This window comes from Haliaeetus leucocephalus, unplaced genomic scaffold (assembly GCF_000737465.1).
Source record: "Haliaeetus leucocephalus isolate CR32 unplaced genomic scaffold, Haliaeetus_leucocephalus-4.0 Scaffold450, whole genome shotgun sequence".
In the NCBI taxonomy this organism is placed as follows: domain Eukaryota; kingdom Metazoa; phylum Chordata; class Aves; order Accipitriformes; family Accipitridae; genus Haliaeetus; species Haliaeetus leucocephalus.
Window position 1 is genome coordinate 18,202,859 of NW_010972886.1, and position 21,885 is coordinate 18,224,743.

Genomic DNA, 21,885 nt, shown 5'->3' on the forward strand with positions numbered 1-21,885 from the left:
GCTCTGACACATAAGTAGGGAAATATATTGCTCAATATGCATAAAGTACTGAAATAAAATATCCATTATCTGCATGTCCCTGTTTCAGCAGAGTACTATGGAGTGCGGTGGTGATTACAAGAGCAAGATTTCGCTGTCCTGCCACAAACTGTCCCTGTTGTTGGGTTACGTGTATAAAGCTATTAGGAAGGTGGAGGAAGTGAGGTCAGTGAAGTGGCTGACCATCCTGTGGCATACCGGGTCTTATGCTGTGGGAACAGGCCTTTGTACAATGGAACAATCTAACTTTGACTGTTTCTCCTTTGAAGGTTATACTGAACAGGAGTGCAGGAGCACTGGAAAGCAGCCAACTTCAGGGTTCCCACAGCAAGTACAAAACAGTCATATGTACTAAAGAGTCTTACTATAGACTCCCTGGAATAATGAACTCACAAACTTGTTTCTCCACATGCAACAAGCAGTACTGTAAGGCCACAGCAGAGCCCGATGACACAACCCTAAAGGCAGAGGACTTCTCACACCAAGAATTCTCCCCATAACTGAACATTTATAGAAAGGCCAGCTTTAATTAATGAGGTCCCACTAGCCAAATCTGATCCTTATATGCTTCCTTTTTGATGAAGCAAGGGGGCTGCTGTTCTCTTTCTGAATGTGTTGTCTCACACAGAGAAAACAATGGATTGTTTTGTTGGTACATGCTGCTTCTAGTCCAGATCTTTGCTACAGGTTAAGCATATGAAAAAAATCATACCCAAACATTTTGGCAAGCCATCCCCATCTGTGTGATGGTTTGTAAAAATGGTAATAAAACAAGGCACAGATGAAGTGAATTGGAAGTCCCATTGGTAGAGACTGCAAAACATAATACTCATTTATCTGTTGTGGATCCATACTTTTTTTAGATGAGACAGACTGCTTACAAACGTGTTTCTTAACATCTGTGAATAGTGCATGAACCAGCATTATTGAAAGAAAAACAAAAAAGACGATGCCTTATGTGCTAGAATAGGATTAAACTGTTTTTCAAGCTCAATTAGCTGACTCACTATTTTAACTTGCTACCAAGAAAGCATCAAAGCAATTTATGGGATATATGGCAAATACCTACTCTACTCAAAGGATGAATTCTGCAGCATGTAAAGGTGCAGGCATGTGTACATGGGGTGTGTGCAAAACAAGCAAATTCGGCTTCTCCAAAAGAATTGTTTTGTACCAGTGATTCAGTCACAGAAAAGACATGATTTACCAAATACGATTCTTACGGTGGTCCTGTAGCCTGAGTCTCCTCTTCAGAGTAACTCGCTAGACAATAGGTCTGTGCGAACAAACATAGGAATCTTTATTAGACCCTTATTAAATCCTCTGTATACACACCCAACTGTCTGTTCTCACTGAATTCTTTACCAAATCTCTTAAGCTGTAATTGCTAAACTGTAGCCTCATCCACGTCATCCTTGGTGCTGCAGACTCATTGACCAATTAGTGACCTAAGCTCCTGTAACCTAGGAGATCAGGAGGCAGTATTTTAGATGAGTGTTAGAACATTCAGAGACATTTCCCGAGATTTGGATTTTGGCTCTGTTTAACATTTTACTACATCAGCAGATTTGCAGTACAGCTAATTAAAGCCAGGCATGGCTGGCACAGTCAATCTAGTAATATTGCCACCATTATCATAGTGTCTTGGTACCTTAAATTCACAATAAGCTATCAAGATTCCCGCAAAGTACGAAAGCATCATCCTTACAGAGGAAGTGCTGATGATCAAAAATTGACTGGCTCACTGTCACTATGCGGATGGAGGAGCTCAGAGCTAGGAATCAAACACAGATCTGAGTCCTAGCTGAATGCCTAAAGCCAGATGCCCATCATTCTGCTCTAGGGAATTTCTTCTGCTATTTCTGTTAGGAAGAACCAAAGTTTCCAAAACCATTTGCTTCCAGAGGTCTCAGAAATCACTCAGTCTAGAGATACAGGTCATGATGAAGCTGTCAGGCTATCTTGCCTTTGCAACATTAAGATGTAAGGTTAATATAAATCATGTAAAGACACAGTGTATTGACCCATTTCAGTAACATAAATAGCAATTGCTAGGTGAAAAAGGTTTATAGGTTTGTAAAGCATCCCAAATATGCAAAAAGCATTATAAAATAATTCACTATTAATTATTTAAACAAAATTATTTTTCTATAATTTTGTATTCTGGACCTATTTTGATGCTTAGGCTAAACAATGAACAAGTCTACAAGTTCACAATAAAACAGTCTGGAAATGGTGGGGTTTTTTTTAATTGAACAAAGCTTATACCCCCCATTATATTACTGTAAACCACACCTGTCAGCATGCATTGTACCAATATGTAGCAATGTGACAGGAAGGGGGTCTTCATTTTTGTTGATTAGATTTCATTCCACGTGGTAGAATTCATCGCAGTAATGCAAGAAACCCAGACAATGAACAAATGAACATCTGAAGGTAATTTAGCTGTCTATGTGATAAGACTCCTGAACACGATGCAAAACAAAGTCAGGCAAACCCACTTCAATAACAGCAGTTCTGTTACATCAGCCAAATGCTTAGACTGGGCTAAGCCATACCTCTCGAGCCAAATGTCTTCAGTTCAAATCAATATTCATTGTTTATCATGGAGAGCAGCTTTGATTCTGAGAGACATTTTCTGGGCATTTGTGTGCATTATGTTCACTTTGCAGAGGGCTGAAGGGAGCTCGCTGGAGTTTTGGCAAATTCAGAAATGAAAGGAAGGTAATGAGACACTTTTCTTATCAAGCAGCTATTCGGATACTCAGCAGCAGGATGAAGGCTCCTTGATTTGCCCACATTCTATCTTGTCATTTTATTAATGTTTTAATTGACATTTGCAGTGAATAAATATTTTACTGTTTTCTCTGTATTATTCTGTGCACAAGAATAAGCACTGAGCAGCTGAGACCAGTGTCTATGTTGCATGCACTACCTTCAGAGACATTCCATTGTCTAGAGCTGTTCCCAGGCAGTCTAGGCAAGAGAGGAAGGAACAGGGAAAGATTAAAGAGAACATGAATGAGAAGATCAGTGCCAAACCTGGTGTGCAATACTCACCTTCCCCAAGCACCAGGCACCTTAACTGCTTCTTGCCTTCTGTAAACTGCATGTTCTTCTGAGTCATTAAAAATTAAACAAATAAAGATTAGTATTTTTTAATTATCCCATTGCTCTCACATCACCTCTCAAGCACTGACAAATAGGTTTCACATTGAAAAACATCCCTCTTGCAGGACAAGTGGAGGGGGATTGGAGGCAGAGGGAAGACCACAGGCACAATTGCATTGAGCTGTGCTACGAAAGAGTTCTAGACCACCTGTAGAGCTCCCAGCAAATCTCTCTCTTTGGGTACTGTTAAATTTAAATAAAATCATGGTCAGGAGAGCAATCAGGACACCAGCACTTGCTCAGCAAGATGATTTCCTAGAGTAAACTTTACACATTTTGGCCCTATTATGTTCATTAGCCATTACATTTGATGTTTAGTCACTTCATGTCAGATATTCCCCACTTTCACCCCTGGTTAGAACCACAGTGTTTCACAGACACTCTGTGGTTGCACAAACCACTTCCCCTCCCATGTGCAGTGACAGCAGTTGTATTCATAGAAGCGTTCTAGTAGGAACTTCCATGGGTCACAGTTTAATCCCCATTGATTTGTGCCAAAGAAATGCAACGACAGGCCTGCGTCCTTTTTCAAAGATTGCAGTTTTGTCCTGCTCCCATTACTTACTACAAATGGGAAGTGTGTATTAAACTGAGGCTCCATTCCTTTTGTTAGGCTGGAACCACTGACTTTGCAATTTCATTAACTTGCGACTAGATGAAAGCCACAGTCCTCTGAGACAATTAGAACATAAAGTGGCATTACAGCGCTGGATCCAACTACTGTTAAAGGCTATGGCAGCATTTCCATTGACTTCAACCCCGCCCTATAACTAAAGACTCACTGGAAAAGACTCAATAGTACCTTACAAGTTATTTTGATTCTAAAGTGTATTCTGTTCCTAGCAGTAGCTGCCACTTTATTAAACATGCTGACTATCCACTGCCACAACACACACAGATAATGCCACGTCACAGAAATATGAGAGTATTACCGCTTAAGCTGGCATGTAAAACGACAGCACGATGTAATGCTTGAATACTTGAATACTTCAATACTGAGCCTGAACCTCAAGGTGCTTCACTGCTCTTCACAAGTAGCCGTGCATAGAAGAGAGGTGAAGCTCTACCATTAGATGCAAGTAGCAGCCAGCCTGCCTTGTAAACATAGCCTCAGTGCTGCAGTTTTGTGAATCAAAGCCTAGGGCAAGATACCATTCCCAACCTATGACTGGCCGTAGAGTCTGGTAATAAGCCATAATGTCACGTATCTCAGCTATTTTGGCATTCGTATTACGGAAGGACAGAATTGATGAATTTGCCACTGGACTAGAAGCAGACATGTCCTCAGGAAGCACCAGTCAGCTGAGTGCAACACATTTTAGGCTGATCAGTGACAGGCTAATCTATTGCAATTACAACTGTTGATTAATTGTAAGAGGTTTCGGAAATCCAGTAGCCCAACCATACAGATTAAATCTCACAAGTTCTGTTAGATCAGTGCTATAGAGACAATAATACGGCTAATCATTCACTGTCTTCATTCCACAATGCAAATGCAAAAGTCTTGAATAATGCCACCTTCAACTTATCTAGAATGGAATCTCCTGCACAACTGTGGCATCTTCTCCCATGTTTCTTTTCAAGAACGTCTGACTTAACAGAGCTCTGCCCATCCATGTGTGCAGATTGGTAACTCACATCACAAAGTGACAGACCAATGACCCAGACACACTGGGTAGCATAGCTTCTAAAGGAATTCCTTATGACTGAGCTCCTAACAACATGCACACATGTCTAACTACCTAATTCCTACCCACCATCCTGAGCCATATCTCTAGGGAAAGAAAAAAATGCATCTTCCCTGAAGCTCCTCTTGTATTTATATATTCAGAATTACTGTGGAGAAAAACATTGACACCTCATTGACAAGAACTTCTCATTGCCTGGGAAGGAAGGGTGTGTTATGGAGCAAACAATGCAGCCAGGAACTGCAAGAAGCCTCAGCTATAAGCTTTGCCATTTTATGCTGGACTGTACCAATCGTAGGCTGAGCTCACTGCAAGATTCTGCTGCTTTCCATTACCTAAACCAGGACAGAGAGCTTCCTAGTGCCAGTAGTCTGTACTAGTGCAAGAACACTTCCATAGCAGGATTACAAAGCTGCCAGTACATCCCTTACAAGTGAAAAATTCTCTCGGGCTGAAAGATGAGGCACTACGCTACACATTTTGTACAGTTACTCTGCTAATAGGATCCATGTCACCAGCAAAAGACAGCGCAGTCTGCCTAGTTTGTAAACGTTGAGCAATTCACATCATAACTGGACCAACCGGATTTTAGGTTTCTCTCCACAATGAATTTCACTGCAGAGGATGGTCAGGAAAAGAGGATGGTGGAAGCAACAAGTGCAGCCACCAATTCTCCTTTATCCCATAATTTTTTTTAACATTGCTCAAGACTTATGCCTGATTTAGATAGCTACAATTCTCCAGACCTAAGCAGACACACAAATATTCAGACACAGAGGTAACATTAAAGACCTGGCAAATGAAAGACTAGACAGCGTAGCGGAGTGAAACCTGAATGCCAGGCCAAGACTTGCTCACTTCTTCATTTTGTCTCATGAAAGACAAGCCCAGACTCCACTCACACCCCAGGGAAAATAGCAGTGGGGACACTGTCTAACTTCTCCTGTGAATAAATTCTCTCACTCCCTGGTAGAAGGCTTCTTTTTTGGCACAGGGGGTTAATCTGCAACTCCTCACCATGCCAGTATGGGTGATTGTAGGTTAGGTTGGTGACCTGCGAGAACATAATAACTGCCTTTATCCTCTCATTGTTGCCTTGAAGGATTTTTTTAGCTCACAGATCAACAACCCAGACACACTGGGTAGCATAGCTTCTAAAGAAATTCCTCATGACTGAGCTCCTAACAATACACCCAAATGCCACAAAAAGTCAGTAAACACTCTGAAGACTCAAGTGCACATTCTAGACAGCAATACTGGGAACTTCTGGTTTTAGTATCCACTACAAAAAGTCCTAAAATGTCAGCACATTTCAAAGATTTTACATATTTTTTTTAGTCTCTGGCTCACAAAATCTCTGATTTAAAAAAAAAAAAATAGGGAGAGAGAGAGATAAAACAAGACCCATCTCTTACACATTACATCTATTTCCTAATAATAGCCCATGCTCACACCAAAATCCATGAAAGAAGGCTTAGGAGCCTTCTGCTAGAGCTCTCTTACAAATTTGCTCCCTTGCAGCTTCCTTCTGGACTGAAATTTGCTGCCTGGGAACAACCCATGAAGACTGCTTCCGAGGCTCAAGGAACAGAACAACTCACTGGTGATGCGCAAGGAGCAAACACCTTGGTTTATGGCCAACTTCTATGTAGCCTTCTGTCAAACCTAGCAGTGTGAACACCTTAGAGCAGTAAACTCCTCTGTTCCGCTGAACAGCACTTGGCACAATGGAGCCCCAAATGATGACGAGAGGTCCTGGGCACCACAGAATACAGGAGTTTAGCCTGAGTTTTATATATCTAAAAAGACAAATGGAACTAGAAAGGATGAGGAAGATTTAACCCAGAAGTTTTTGCTTCTATGACAGGAAGGTTCTGTGTGTTATATTGTTTGATGATGTCACTGACAGATGAGAAAGTTATCTTCAGAATATAGAAATGCATTTTGTAACAAGTTCAAATTAAATGGAACTGTGATTTCTCCACATGTACAAAGACTAATGAAATTTTCACTAACGCTCAATGAAAATAAAAAATGTCACCAATGAAACAACAAATCTGTTAAAGTAACAAGCTTAGAAAGCAGAGAAGATAAATATACTTGGATAATAGATCTTCCAGAGTGCACAGCAGAGCAGGGGGCACAATCAAACAGCCAGTACAGCTACTATGAATTCAACCAAAGCAGCTCAGAACAAATTAAGTATCTTCAAAAAAGTAGATCTGATATAGAGAAGTCATCAAAAAGATTAAAGTACAGGTATACCAGTGTGGTACAGGGCAGGATAGGCATTAGACTGTGTATTTATAGTCTGATTAATGTATGAATTAAACTGTATGAAAAACTATACAACACGTAATGCTTTTAGGGAATACGAATCAGAGCCTGGAAACATTTACTCACATGAGCCATGAGTAGCAATGTTACTCACAAGTAGAAACCAGTCACACTAGTAAGGATTTAGACAGTCTGACCATTTCTACTGGAATATGGACAGTAATAACAGTGATTATTAATTTTAAAATTATTCTCATTGTAATGAAAGAAACTTATCTCTGAGCTTGTCCATGGCACCTGCTGATTCTTTAGATCATTTTTAAGTTCAAGAATACAAGTTCCCTCAGACTCCTTTGATGACATGGATTAATAGTCCAACTTCTTTTTCAAGTGACACTGACTTTCCTTTGACTTTAATAAGCATCATTATACTGCCTTAGTACAACTGAATAATATACATGCCTAATGGTTGTCCTGTGGCAATAAATTTTCTGATTTAATTTGTCATGTACATGCCCTCTTATCCTGTAATAGACATTTCTTCATTATTTAAAATAATAATACCTGTGCTTTTAATGATATTTGCTCTACTTGGCAAATACAGAATTAATTTATTCAGGAAGGTGAGCTAGCATTGACAGAGGCTCCAAGAAAGTCCAGATGGGAGAGAAAAATATTAATATAATATTATTTTGGAAAACACTGTTGATGTGCACTGCATGCTACTTGCACAGGAATACAAAAAAGACAGTCCAGGATCAAGGTTCAGGTGCTTCTGAAGCAGTAAAATTAAAGCTGGTTAGTGAAGATGTTCTGGGCATTCATGAAACAGAAAAGGCATTAGATGCAATGGCAACATCCTCTCTATCACGTTAACTTGGTCTTCCATTGATTTTAATTTTGGCATTTTGTTCTTTTAAGACATGTTGTCTAAAATTCTACTTTGCAAAACTTAACAGCAAACTAACACAGTTTGGGGATCTATGTGTGTGTTATATAAATATCTGATTAAATATAATGCTGGGCTTCTGCTACTTCATGTGAAAAAAACCATCCAGAGAAAGTATGCAAGAGTGCCAGGGATGCAGAGCTGTTTTCCCTTTTAGCTAAGAAGTTATTTAACTAAGTGCCTAGAATATCTTAACTGTGTTCTCTGTAACTGCAGGAAGAACTGAACTTATGGAGTATCTGATAGCTTTACTGAGATGTTCATATTTTATTGTGCTGACCTCTGAGGTCTGACATTGTAGGTTTATTCAGAAGGTACTAGATGTCCCAAAAGGCTGTAATTCATTTCGGGATTGGCTCCTTATGCCTAATATTTGTGTTGGTGTTTGTACAGAGTGGTTTAGTTCTTACTGATTTTACCTTCTCTTCTACACCCACTCCCCATACTTTGTCAAGTTACTTTAAAAACTTACAGCTCATTATGAGAAATGAAAAGTTGTAATGCACAGGATCAGGAAAATCCCCCCTATGTTACAATAGATACAGATCTGATCATTTTGGTAAGACCTGTATCTACAAATGCCAATTTATTATTAATATGGCAATGATGGTAGAAACTGAAGAGGTGCAGCTAGTAAACTAGCGCAGTTTTTGTTGCTACCAATGGAAGCTGAGTTTGTACAATGGAAGGCTAAATTAGAGCCGTTTCATACATTTTTCTGTTAACTGAAGAAAAATGAAGAATTAACACAGCATGTTATATAGAGGTGTGTTTTCATTTTGGTTATAACACAGGATCTAAAGCACTAAGTAAACACTATCTCAAATGTTCAAGGATTATTTTCCCATTTTGCTACCAGTCTTTGAGAGAAAAACTTTTAAAACATGTAAGTCTAGTAAGATTATATATAATTAGGACAAGTATGTCTTTCTTGAAGAGGAAAGTTGACAGCTGATTTTTCATTACTCTCACTGCAGTGAAGTGCATACATGAACTCCTCCAGCATGTAAGAGGGGCCAGCTTGAGTACTGCAGGTAATAACTTGCCCTTGTCTGTTTTATTAAAAGCTGCAAGTTAAATTTTTGAGTTAAAATGTTGAGTGTCTCTGACGCTAGAATACAGGGGAAAACCTATTCGGAATACAAGTGAAAAGTACAGGGAAAAGTACTGGAGAAATATTCTTACTAAAGTTTGTCCTTCAGTCTCTTGAACAATTATTTTCTTTTAGTATGAAGGGAAAGCCTTGAGTAAATTAGCTGCTTTCTGGTTTAATGTGCTCTAATATGAAAAAAATTATAGGCTTAAATCTTACGCAAAAGCATTCTCTTCTCCCTCAAAAGGGCTTGCTCCAAGGGTTTGTCTTCATTAGCTGTAGAGAGCAGTGACATATTATTTTTGCATTCCTGTGGGCTGCAGCAAATTGTCCCTCTTGGCTGTCATTGTTTCTTACGGAAGCAACAATGGCTTCCATTTATCACAAGCTGACACCACATGGCATGCAAAATTACGTTTCACACTGCAGCATCCAAAGAGATGGTGTAAATAAAAACCATTTACATAAACCACCTAGCAACCAGCAAAAAACTAAAAGTATAACTGGTTTGAAAAATTAAGTACCTTTTCATGAATCACAGTGATGTCTACTTCTAACCAGCAGCTCTGAAAGTATTGACTAACTTAAAAACAATCTTAGAGAATGTATACAAAAAAAAAAATCACGTGGCTGATGCTCCAGAAAAGGCAGTGAAATTTCACCACTAAAAAAAGGTTCTGATAAACATACAGTTTTCTAGAGACTTCAAACCATGGTGCAGCTGTTACTACATCAAAGAAGTATTGTGTTCCCTCCAACAATTCACTTGTGTCAGCTTATGTTTGGTGTTATTGATATTAGAATAAGCAAACGCATTGGCCTAACAGTGACTCTAGGCTCTTTTTGTTTCAGTTGCTGATGGTGGTATCAGTGTCTGCATGTTTTATGTACAGTAGGTAACCCCCCCACCTCATCTACCAAAGACCATTTCGTTGTAGGATGTAAAGGGCTCCTCCCCAGCAGGGCAGCCAACATCCATCTCAGTTGTCTGAGAAATGCCTGAACTTTTGTGTCCTCTCACAGGAATTCTGGGGTATGCCTTGGCTATTTCTTTGACGTCTGGTTTTGATAAGAGATTTTCAAAGCCTACTGTCTCCTAGGAATTCTGCAGGAAGAGACTGGGTGAGGTCATTCGGCTTTTCACTGAGTTTCCTTTCTCTGTTTTTGGCTGTTCTAGTGGACATGACCCTCTAGCACTCAGGAATACTTCTGTTCCCTTAGGAACTATCGACCACTTGCTGGTTTTATCTCTGCACACACAAAAGCTCCATGTCGCTGGAAGGGGAAACAAGGTTGACATTAACCAGGGGAACATAAGCAGCTCGTAGATGCAGCTGTGAGCTGAGTTCATTTATTAGCTCAAGTGCTGGCAAAGCTTACGCTTGTTTCTCAGCTTCTCTACTGTCCATTGGCCTAGGTCCGAATAGCTGAAGGCAATGGAATAATAGCTGGTTTGTCAGGCTATTTTATTCATGAAATGGGGCACGGCAGGAATACTTGGAAAGAAGCAACAAGTAAAAGAAAATGCATCTTATTTTCTCTGGTTCACAACCACTCTGCCTCAGAGAGTGTGTGACTTGCATACGGTTCTTCTGTACAAGACTATTCATATCAGATTTCATTTCTTGCTACATGGGTTGCTATGGATACAATTCTGAACTGCTGCTTTTGTAGGCCAGGAGATTTATGACTGCATCCCGAATGATTTTGCTCAGTCACACAAGATTTTTTTTTTAAATAAACAGAAGTGGAAACAAACATACCCTGCATTTCTCAAAATATTTTTCACAACAGAATCCTGTATTTTGGATCTTCTTGAAGTCTACCAGAGTCTGTGGATCAGTCCCCTATTTATATGAAGTTACTGATTTTTAAGAAATGCATAACCATACATACTCCTAAGAGCCAAGGCCTCACTAAAGTTAAGGGTCTGTATCAAAACAGACCCTTATGCATTAGCCCTTGTTCTCATCTTACTCATTCCAGCTTTTTCACATGTGAAGACAGTTGGGTTCAGTGAAGTCACAGCATAAACAGACCTTTTAGAAATCCAAATCATGTGATTTATGATTCAGTTATTGTTATCAAAACTACAGGAAGTCTGGGTGCTACAAATACACACAAATACAACATGGTACAAGTAAGACAAAAGAGCATACCATTAATATTAACTGCTAACGATTCTAAATCTTCTGACAACAAATCTTCATATTAAACAAACAGTCAGAAGTTCTGGGATAAACATACTCCTCTGCCTTCCTGGATGCTATTAATCATACAGGATGCACATTGTCTTACCTTTCCTCGGATGAGTTCATTAGCAGAGTCTCTGGCGTTGTACTGATGGCTAAAGGAGGTTTGTTCCTGTAAAATCTCTGGAAGACCTTTGGATGCTCTAGGAGTTGCAAGTAGAACTGAAAAACATAATATTGTTAGAGAGCACTTGTACCACATGATCTGAGGTAGCCCACACAAACACGCTATATGCTGCACAAAAGATAAGCAGTAGCTGCTTTTCTTGAACTGCTGAAGTTACTTTGCCAGTCAAGTGAAACCACAATGTTTACCACAAGGGGAAGTGGGCACAATGAGTGGGATACTCAGCTGTGCTGGCACATGGCACAGCAACGCAAGGTTTTGTTGAGGGGCAGCATTCGTGAGGTAGCTTCAGAGCAGTGCTTTTACTGGGGTCAGGACAAAGGCCACACTGGCAGATTTTGGAAAAGCATTTCAGTGTGATCATTTTTAAAATGCAGGACAGAAAAGGCTTGTCAGATCACTTGGCAGGTGCATGAATATTTCTTACAGTATCTTTCTTCTTGTTTTCCCAAGGACATTTTACCTCTTCACATTACCCATCCCCTCTGCAGGACAGTTTAGAAACTGCACCACCAATGATTCACTACCAGTTGCCACTACAGCTTTATCAGCAGTCTTCCCGGCAATTTTCCATCCATTAACACAACAGTGTTACCCTCTAAATGAACATGAATAATTTTCACTGTTAACATTTAGTGAAACACAGACTGATCCATTACACTGGACCATGACACATCTAGACACAAGAGGAAAAAAAACAAATGTCAAGCACAGTTTAAATACTCTGTATCAAATTCTCCAAAATGACCAGCAATTTTGAATTTTCAGCTTGAGACATGGCATAAGACCAGATCCACTGGTGAAGAAGTGCTCAAAGCTTTCTGAAAAGCAGGGCTGCTTAAAGCGTTTCAAGTGGGTCAGGCTGTCTCACTCATCACTGTTGAAATGTAGGCCACTGCACTTCCATTTGCACAGTTGTAACACAGCTAAGTTGTTAGAGTCACTAGGATACAAACCCCTCAAATACACCCTCAATGCAGGAGCAGAGCTGGAATAGAGTAAATTTATAGTTGGCATCCCTATGATACAACTAGCAGAATATGAACAGATGCTGACTTATTGCTATGCTGTTGCTGGACCAAGACCTGTATCTGCTGAAAGATCCCATTCTTCTTGAAAAATATATGACAATAATGATATTCCATTAATACGTTGAGAGGTATCTATTATTAAGTAACTAGACAATTATTAACTCCAAAAGAGCACATTTTCTCAAAAAAACACATAAAAGAATCGTAACTGGCCTACAACAAGCTCTCTGCTGCTGCAGCCAGACTGCTCCTAGTAACTGAACTGGCTAATTTAAGGACTTTTATTTTGGTAACATGCACTATCATACAGAAATAGTGGTCCATGGGCCCCATATAGCAGCAAAGGCCAGATCAGGTACATAAGTCTTTAAGTGTGATAACCTAAAGTCTGTTGTTAGATTAATAGCAGAGGAAACAAGATAGGCCACTGAGAAGATAGGGGAACAGAGGTCAACAGTATGAGTTCCTCAAGGTCAACATAACTGACAGCCTGTGCTTAAGTGCTTGGCTGCCAGGCATAGCAGGCTAAGAGGGAATGCCTAGCCAGACCACTAAGTGAAATCAATCTCCTGCTCTTTTCGCATATAGGTCGCCTCAATGCGGTTGTAATTAACACAGAGCAGCTTGCTAGATTAGCATATGGATAGTACTGAGAAATATACTGAAGACTGTTAATATGCTGGAAGTGGTTAATTAGTACTAACATGATTCTGAAGATAGAGCAGATCTACATTCAAGTATAGTGCTAGCAGTTTTAGGCCCATCATCATCTACTCAGCAACTCTAAAGCAATCTTGGGCAAAGATATGTAAAAGCTCACACCTTAGTTTCACTAGCTACAGAAGGGGAATAGTAATACTTACAGTTTGGAAGTGCAAACATAACTACTGAAGTTCCTACAAAAGTGCACACACATATAGATTTGTAGCTGTTCATGGAGCCCTACAAACTTGAACATACCTAGAGCTAGCTACAACTTTCAGTGCAGGAATGATACACACTTAGAATTAACACTCCTTGAATTAACACTTCTTCGCATAGAGAAGGAAGTACTTATTTTGGTAGAACTATAAATTGCCTATCTGATTCCTGATGACAGTGTTTAATAACTGAATCTATATATGCAATTGAGGAAGACCTTATAAATGAAAAATAAAATTAGGTAGAAATTCTAGTTCCCAATTTTCATACTGGAATACAGAGGTAAGAAATATATTCATATCAGCCACGGTAGTAGTTGTGTGTACAACATTGCTATCAATTCCACAGACTCCACTTTTTCTGCATGGAAAATGCCATTCTTTAGAGACAAGGTAGAAGATGAATTGCTCAAAACCACGTGTGAATAATGTCATTGTTGAAATTTTGAGTGTGCATATGGTTCACATAAAAGTAGTGAGGATTTTTTCCTCAGTATCTGCATACCTGCAGAGAAGATCAAAACTATTTTCTTACTAAATTACCCACAAAGTAAGTTTTGTTAGCTTTTGAATACATTATCTTAATACATTTCAGCACATTAGTTTTGCAAATTAATCTTCTATAAAAAGACATTAGTTCATTTCTCTCAGTGGAATTTTAGGCATCAAAAATCTATTCATAATATATTATGTAAATACTCCAGTAGAGAGCCTTAATAAGTTAATATTTCCAATAAATAACTAAAAAAACCCCCATGCACATGACTGAAAAGAAGAGAAACAAATTTGTCTCTCTGCTTTCCTTTCACAACACTGCAAGTCATCTTAGGAAGAAACATGCATCCTTGCCTTTCAGCATTCTGACATTTCACTCCATACACATACAAATCTTGCATGATGAGGACCATAAGGGTAATCAATACACATCCCCAAGACACTCCAACAATATCACTGCAAACATTTCTAGAGTGAAAATGCTAATCTAGTAATTTCCCTAAATTTAATGTGTGTGTTGAAAAGTGATTTGATATGTTCATTATTCTCAGCTAGAGGAATTAGCATTGCTGCAGTGGTTTGAATGATTCTGCCCACTGTGTCTCAGAATGGCAAAGGTTTTTTGGCTGCAGAATTAAAAGCTTGACAGTTGCTTACAATTTAGAGAGTGAAAGAATGCATTTTTTTAGAACTCTACACTGAGATTATCCAAAAGAACTGGCCTGGCTGTGACACAGAAAGAAGTCTGTGTGTCTTAACCTGCCTGTGTGTTTTTCAAATGGGGTCACACACACACCATCCACTGCAGGTTTTGTATTGCTGGTGCAGACACTTCAGGAAGGATGCAGTGATCCTTCATTGGCTGGATCATAATCAGGCAGCTTCGCTTCAGTGTCAGTGGTTCAGGGAATTGTAGATAGCTGGGGAATTTGCAGAATATTTTAAATTGGTGGTTTCTTCATATGTTAAAAATACCCTCTTCCAGCAGTCTTTAACTTATCACTTCTCTGGGGTACACACACCTCTGCTCAATGCAGCAGAAGTTAGGGTCTTGGCATGGCGGAATCTCGTTGCTGGAGTTTGAAAATTATATTAATCTACTTGTGCACCAATATGCAACTAGTTTGACACTTCACAAAAAAAGAAAAAAAAAACAAACAGATGGGTCTGGTAAGTGCAGGGCATCTCTAAAAATCTGTTCAAAGAGCTTGTATTCCAGCTGAGCAACTTAACAAAACTAGATTTAGCTGTTAAAATACCTCTAAGGACCATGGTTAAAAAGAGGGGGAATCCTTATAAGCCTCAGCAGGCAACAGCCCATGCAGCTAAGTTAGCACATAAAACAGCACCAGCTATTGTTTTATTGGATTCCTCTGGGGGGAGGGGGGTGCTGAGCAGGAAGGAATTTTTATGCATATATGCATACACAAAAGGACTATTTTTTCATCTATGTAAAGTCAAAACATACTGGAACCATAAATTACGTCCTGGATAAGTGTTCAGAGTTTATATCCTTTTAAGGAATACAGCCTAAAGTTAGCACCCCACTTCCAAGGTATAATCTTCCATCACTGTTAGATGCTGCTGCCTGATCGCAGCCAGACAACTGGCTCAACACCAAGATCACAAATGTGCCAACATATGGAAACAATTGCTTTCCTTTTGATTGGAAATGACATATTCTGGGTGTGTGCACAACATCCCCCATCAATCATCCAAAATGGTTCATTATTTGGACTTAAACTTATTATCCAATAGAAGATCCCTAGAGCCTTGTGTGAAGGGTAAGAAAGATATTTACACACCCCAGAAAGCAAAAGAGCCTCTGCACAGTGATAGCTTGTCTGAGCCACACTGTCCTGACTGGGCTCAATTCATTCTCTGTACAAGGTTGTTTCACACACCAGCACTGATGTTGCTCAAACTTAATGCAAAAGCAGCTAAATCTCGAAATTATACCTGCATAGTAAGGCTCTGCCAGCTGCTAATTGCCCCCAGGACTCCAGAAAATCTCCACACATTGGCAGTCTCAGTAAGAGAAGTGAGGGGAAAGGTTTAATAGTGAATATTTGACCATAGATTACATGCTTTGACACAAGCAACAGCCTATCTGTCTCAATGAAGCTGCAATGGCAGAAAGCCTGCAACACAAGGAAAAAAATCAAAAGTATTTTTGTTGAACCCGTGTGGCTGATCTGGAGGTAGAGAGATCGGGAAGGCAAATTCCTGCTGAGAATGCAAAGAGTTTTCTGGGCTCATACAGCAAAGGATAGTGAAGGGAAACAAAGGCAAATAACTTCCTAAAGAACTGCCAGTATAAGTGAAAAGACAGGAAAGGTCTGTTTTTCAAATCAGTAAATACTAGCAATGGTGGTACTTTTGAAGTTACTCTGGGCAGAGGCCTTATGCATCCCAGGAACAGGCCCACAAACTGAAAAGGAAATTGTAGCTCAGTGGAGGCAAACGTATATTTTTCCATTGCTTTCAATAAAGCCAGGGGGTCACATGACTGTTTGAAGTCTACCAGTGATGGGACTATTTCATGTTAATGTAAATTCTGAAATTAGTTCTTTTATGGATTATAGAAAAAGAGAGGCTTTCACATGGAGGACAAGTAGGCAGAAGCACATCCAGCTGTAATGTACAGCAGACAGAAACCATCAATGGGGCTTTTTGACTAGAGGAAGACTGTTATGATGATTAAGGTCCTATATGGGCAATCAAGAGAAATACACTCAATTCCCACCTCTGTATGACCTTCCTGCAAGAACAAACACAAGTCTCTCAAAGGCAGATTTTTCAAATGTATTTAGGCACTTGAAGATGCAGACAAGCGCCACGTAGGATTTACAAGTGCATCTGTGCAGGCTAGATGTTTACCAGCACCTGTTTGTGTCCTTTGGGTCCCCTATTTGCAAGAAGATTACAGATGTCATCTATTCAGATCACAGCCAAATTCTACCTTCAGTCGTACACCCAACATTTCCATGTAAGTGAAAGAGAGGGGTGAGCTCATATCTAAGGATGGGACTTAGCCCCAAGTAGAATAGGAAAAAGGATTTGCTGCATGACAAAAATAGGCCGAGTGCCTTGTCACATCTGACAAATGCCTCAGATGGCATAGCACAGATTTGTGGTGGTGCTATTAAAATAGATTTTATTTCCACTGAATAAACCAATTTCTTGTCACAGGTAGGTTGGTAGCTACTTTCTCACTGGCAGTGAAAATGGGTCTCAACATCACTGGGTATCAGAGAACTAACCCTTATGCTGTTTTGAGAATTCATTCCTAATGCATCCCCTCACTGCCATTTCTTGATGAGCTCTTCCAGGCTGGATTCTGCAGGCCATAGAGCTTCTCATCCACACTTATAAGAGCTGCTCAAATGAAAGGAGGAAAAAAAAAATTCCAGTCATCTACAGCACAGGTTGCCAAATCAGGCCCTTTCTTGCTAAAAGCAGGGTGTGATGATCTGCCTGGGTTTGGATGTTTTCAATCATACAAAATAAAATTAGGTAAGATCCAAACCTAACACACATTCATGAAGTCAACGGCCCCTGCTGCAGACAAGGATCTAGGTAGTAGCTCTGACTCACTGCTGCTGCCTGCTAACTAGTAGTTAATTTGTCTTCCTTTACAGTCTTTCTGCTTTTATCTTTTGTAAACAGAAAGGCCATATTAACAAATAAAACTTGAGGAACTGTGTTATAGTTGTGAACATAAACTGTGATGAGTCACACAAAACCCACAAGACAGCTGATGAGAAACCAGCTTGCTTTTCCTATAATAAAAGCTGACCACCCAGATGAAAAGACCATGGCCTCTAACTCATTTTGGTTTGAGAAACCAGAAGTGGGCAATTACATTTTTCAGCAGATACTGCTCTGGCGCAGGAGAAATATTTGTTGATCTGACTCTAGCTGGCAGACAGGCAGTTGTTGGGTGTGTACCACAGAAAGAATACTTTCATTTTTTGGCATGGTATAGCATTGCTGAAATACCAAAGACCATGGCTAATTAAGTGGAGTGATGGAACAGAATGATTTGATAAGATTTAATTAGTATGAGCATTCTCATAGACTAGTTATTGTATCTGTCTGGGAGGGCCAGACATTCAGCTGTGTTAGGCATTGCTCAACAGTAGCTGAGGCAGTAAAGAGCACAAGGGTGCCCTTTACTCGCTCTCAGTGCTGGTACTGCTCAGCAGTCGGGTCTCATGAAGCAATTTAGAGTAGATTGTACCAGTCTTCTGTGGCCCCACTCTGTTGTCAGAGTAGCTGAAAATCACCAGGATCAGTCATAACCCCTTGCCCTACCATGCCCCCACACTAACTGTTGGGGAATGGAGTTACGTGGGAACTACTACAGCAAACCTGCACTGCCCAGAGACCGTGACTGCTCAAGCTGCTTCACACCAACAGACATGGCACAGACCAGGATCCAACCATTAACCATGTAAATGCTGTTTCTTTCAGTTGATCATTTTGATTCTTTCATAATAAAGCTCATTATCTTAACTTTCTCAATGGGAAATAGTGCTTGGATAAGCCACTTGGAACTTAATAGAATGATACTTGTTCTGCCAGTTTGGCTGAAATCAGTGAAACAGGTTCGCCCCAGTATTCTTCCTCTGTCCCTCCATGGAAGCTTTCCACAAGTCTCCCTTTTGGGGCTCCAGACTGTACTAAAGTGGTAGTGCTGCAGTCTCCAGGGGTAGAAACAAAGTCTATTTAAGGGCTCCCACAAGGCCAAAAATCACTGATCAAAGCCATGGAGCAATGACCAGGGTCATATTAGGACCAGTGAACTGGTATTGCCAAGGGGAAGGGCTTGCATTTCAGAGTATTATCCTTCCTTGGACATGGATGGATGATCGCAGCATTCTGTTACAGGCCACTTCCATCTGCCTTGACGCATGGCCAACATCAAAGAGGCAAGAGAGCCAAGATCTTTCCTAGAAGAGCCTGAAAGATTTCTGCCACAAGGGTACATATAATTTCTGTTCAGCACATGTTTAGGTCACTAAGTCAGGCAAAATGACACATAGAAGAGTATCACAGGCTTCAGCATCCTTCAGGTAAAGGTAGACATACCCAGAACACTCAAGTGCCATTCTAAATTTCAGCAGTCATCTCTGCAACAGCTATAACTTTGCTGCAGATAGAATGAGAAAACTGAAAGTAATTCCCTAATTGTCTCTTTCACCTTTTTCCTCAGTGTTTAGCAAAAGCTGTCATGGTTCCAAATGTGGCTTTTTATTTTCCACTATGCAAACTTAGCTATACACAGTAAATCTTAAAACATTGTTTCATAACTCACTCACATTTGGCTATGGATTCAATGCAAAATGGTCTACACAATTAAAAAGAACTTGTAGCAGTTAGTTTATAACAACTGCCATTTGATCTCTTAACACCAAGTGATACTGTATATATCAAAAACTATGCGTATGATTTAACTATTATATCTGACTTTCACTCCTATATGCTAACACTTGGACAGAGACCCCCTGAAGAGTCAAGAGTACCGATTTGCTGGAAGATTTGTGCCTATCTGTATCATGACATTTTTTTCTATGTTCTCCTCCGCTAGCACAGAAAAAAGCCAACAACTGCCATTCTCTTTCCCCTCCCACCTTAGAAGAAAGAAAGCCAGCACATGCTAGTTCTAACTGTAATGTAAAATAAACAATTTTCTTTGAATGCCATTGCCCTCCTTTTGCTGCCAGAGACCTTGGGAGCTCCAAAATCTGCCCGACCAGCATCACGTTTGCTTCTGGCTTTGTGGTGTCTTGCAGAATAAAATTGCTTCATCAATTACTAAAGAGAAAGAGCCCTGAGCAAGCAGCCCCTCCCCTCCTTAAACCAGGTCAGACAAGAAATCGTCCCTCTGTTCAAGGAAACATCTCCCCTTCTTCCTCTCTCTTTTAATTACTGTAATTGTCAAGTTTTTTGGGGAAGGATCTTAGCACTGCATAATCTCTGCTCTATTTCCTTCACATCTTAAATTGCTCTGAAATTGCCAACTAGGGAGCCCCTCTCTCCAGACTTGAAAATCTAAGCTTCCTATTAGCCCACAGAAACAGAGCATCTCAGAGCATCAGAGTAGTATATTTCAAGTGTATCAGGCTCTGATAATTGAGAAAATACACTGGGTTCTTAAACAGAGTATAATCTGTAACATTTCAATGTGTTCTCTGGCACTAAAATAGTAAACCATATGACAAGTTTTTTTAGTTGAAGACAATGCAGTTCAGCCATAACACTCTGGTCTTCAAGAGTGCTGTTACATGCTTGCCACGCTGCTCTCTTGGGATATCCTTTGGTGACAGCGCCAGTCTCTTGTGATCCTCCTGGCATAGTCAGTGAGGATGTTGGCTCGTCAACCAGTTGCCTCAGCATAAATATGCATGGAGTTAAGAAACGCAGAATTGCAGCTGCTCTCCAGCAAATTCTTCTTATAAAAATAAGTGATGAAAATCACAGCAGCAGCAGCAGTTTGAGCTGACTTGCTGATAATACAGTGCTACCAAGTACATATAAAGGGACACATTTAACCAGTACTGATCTTCCAGCTAGTCAGCTCACCTGTTACAGATATGCTTTTAGATGAGTCTCCCCCCTTCACAGAAGTCTGATTTTACGGAAGACTTAGATCCCCAAATGCCCTACTTGCAGAGAATAAAACGCCAGTCATTATGCTGACAAAACATTAGCAAGAGGGAGAGAGCTTGTCTGAGCAGTTTTTTAAAAATTGGTCTAGACTTGCTCTCATTCATTTGCTTTAGAGATGGCTGGGAAAATGACAAGAGAATGTATGCTGCCTGCCTTGAGCCCTGGTGAGACAGCCTTGTGTTAGTTTGTGCTGCAAAGTGCAGTGCAGCAGCTAGAAGCAAGCACTCAGGTAGGAGGACATTCAGTCAGCTAAAGCAGATGCTGCAAACAACTGTCCTCTGACAGCAGAATTCAGTCAAGCTCTCTCAAAAATAGTTTCTGGTATGTATACATTAAGAATAGCTGAAGGAAGGTTCTTACAATCTCACAGCCTCCAGAGGCATATTTTTAAAATAGAAGTATTTTCTCATGGGATAACTCAAAAAGGGTTGTTTTTTACACGCCAGAGGAACAGTTGTTGCTAATACAGAGTTATTTAAAAGGTGAACTCTGCTAGCAGAGGCATTCAGCTTTATAGCCATTTACTCAGGACACCAGAAATTCAGAAGGAAACACCTCGAGTGATATTAGTAGGGCAACTCTTTACACATACAGTTATAAGGAGACAAAAATCATATCTGCAGATAGGTGCTCCCCATAAAGTGTAGTTTGAAAAAAGTACATTATTTGCTATTTCTGAATATAGACAAAACCAAAAAATACAATTTATAAATCTGCTGGCAGATAACAACTATTTGACAGTGTAGACAGTGCAATCCAGTCAGGTAACATTATCTAATACTGGAGAAAAACTTTGAGGGTTCTCACCTATTCCACATGAAGGCTGTTGCTGACTGAACGCAGCTGGCGAAATCAACTCAGACTGGTTTCTGAAGATCAGTTCTTTGGGTGCTCTATAATTCGGTGGAGTATAACGATACATGTGGGACTCCTCAGCTGGCCACCAATGATGATGCTTTAAAATCAGAAGAAGATAAAATTCCATGGATACAGCTGAACACAAAGCTGTTGTTATTACAGTGTTTGTAAAGTGTCTCCTCAGAACACTATCCACTACACCACCACCCTGCTGATACTGCTAAGCCCATTCTGACAGCTAATTCTAGCCTTCTGAGGAAATAAATTCTGTGGCTACATGAAGTCCCAAACTCATTTTAAATCTTAATTA

The 21,885-nt window shown here is 40.0% G+C and overlaps 1 protein-coding gene across 1 annotated transcript; it reads right to left on the reverse strand.

The window, feature by feature from the left end:
• Positions 1–10,313: 10,313 nt before the first annotated feature.
• On the reverse strand, positions 10,314–21,639 carry LOC104836453 (chromosome unknown open reading frame, human C2orf73). The gene is made up of 4 exons (XM_010575063.1): positions 21,525–21,639; positions 11,516–11,631; positions 10,450–10,492; positions 10,314–10,390 (listed from the first exon to the last, which is right to left on the reverse strand). Exons 1-4 carry the CDS (start codon positions 21,637–21,639, stop codon positions 10,314–10,316), a joined length of 351 nt encoding a protein of 116 aa, XP_010573365.1.
• Between the last annotated feature and the right edge of the window lie 246 nt (positions 21,640–21,885).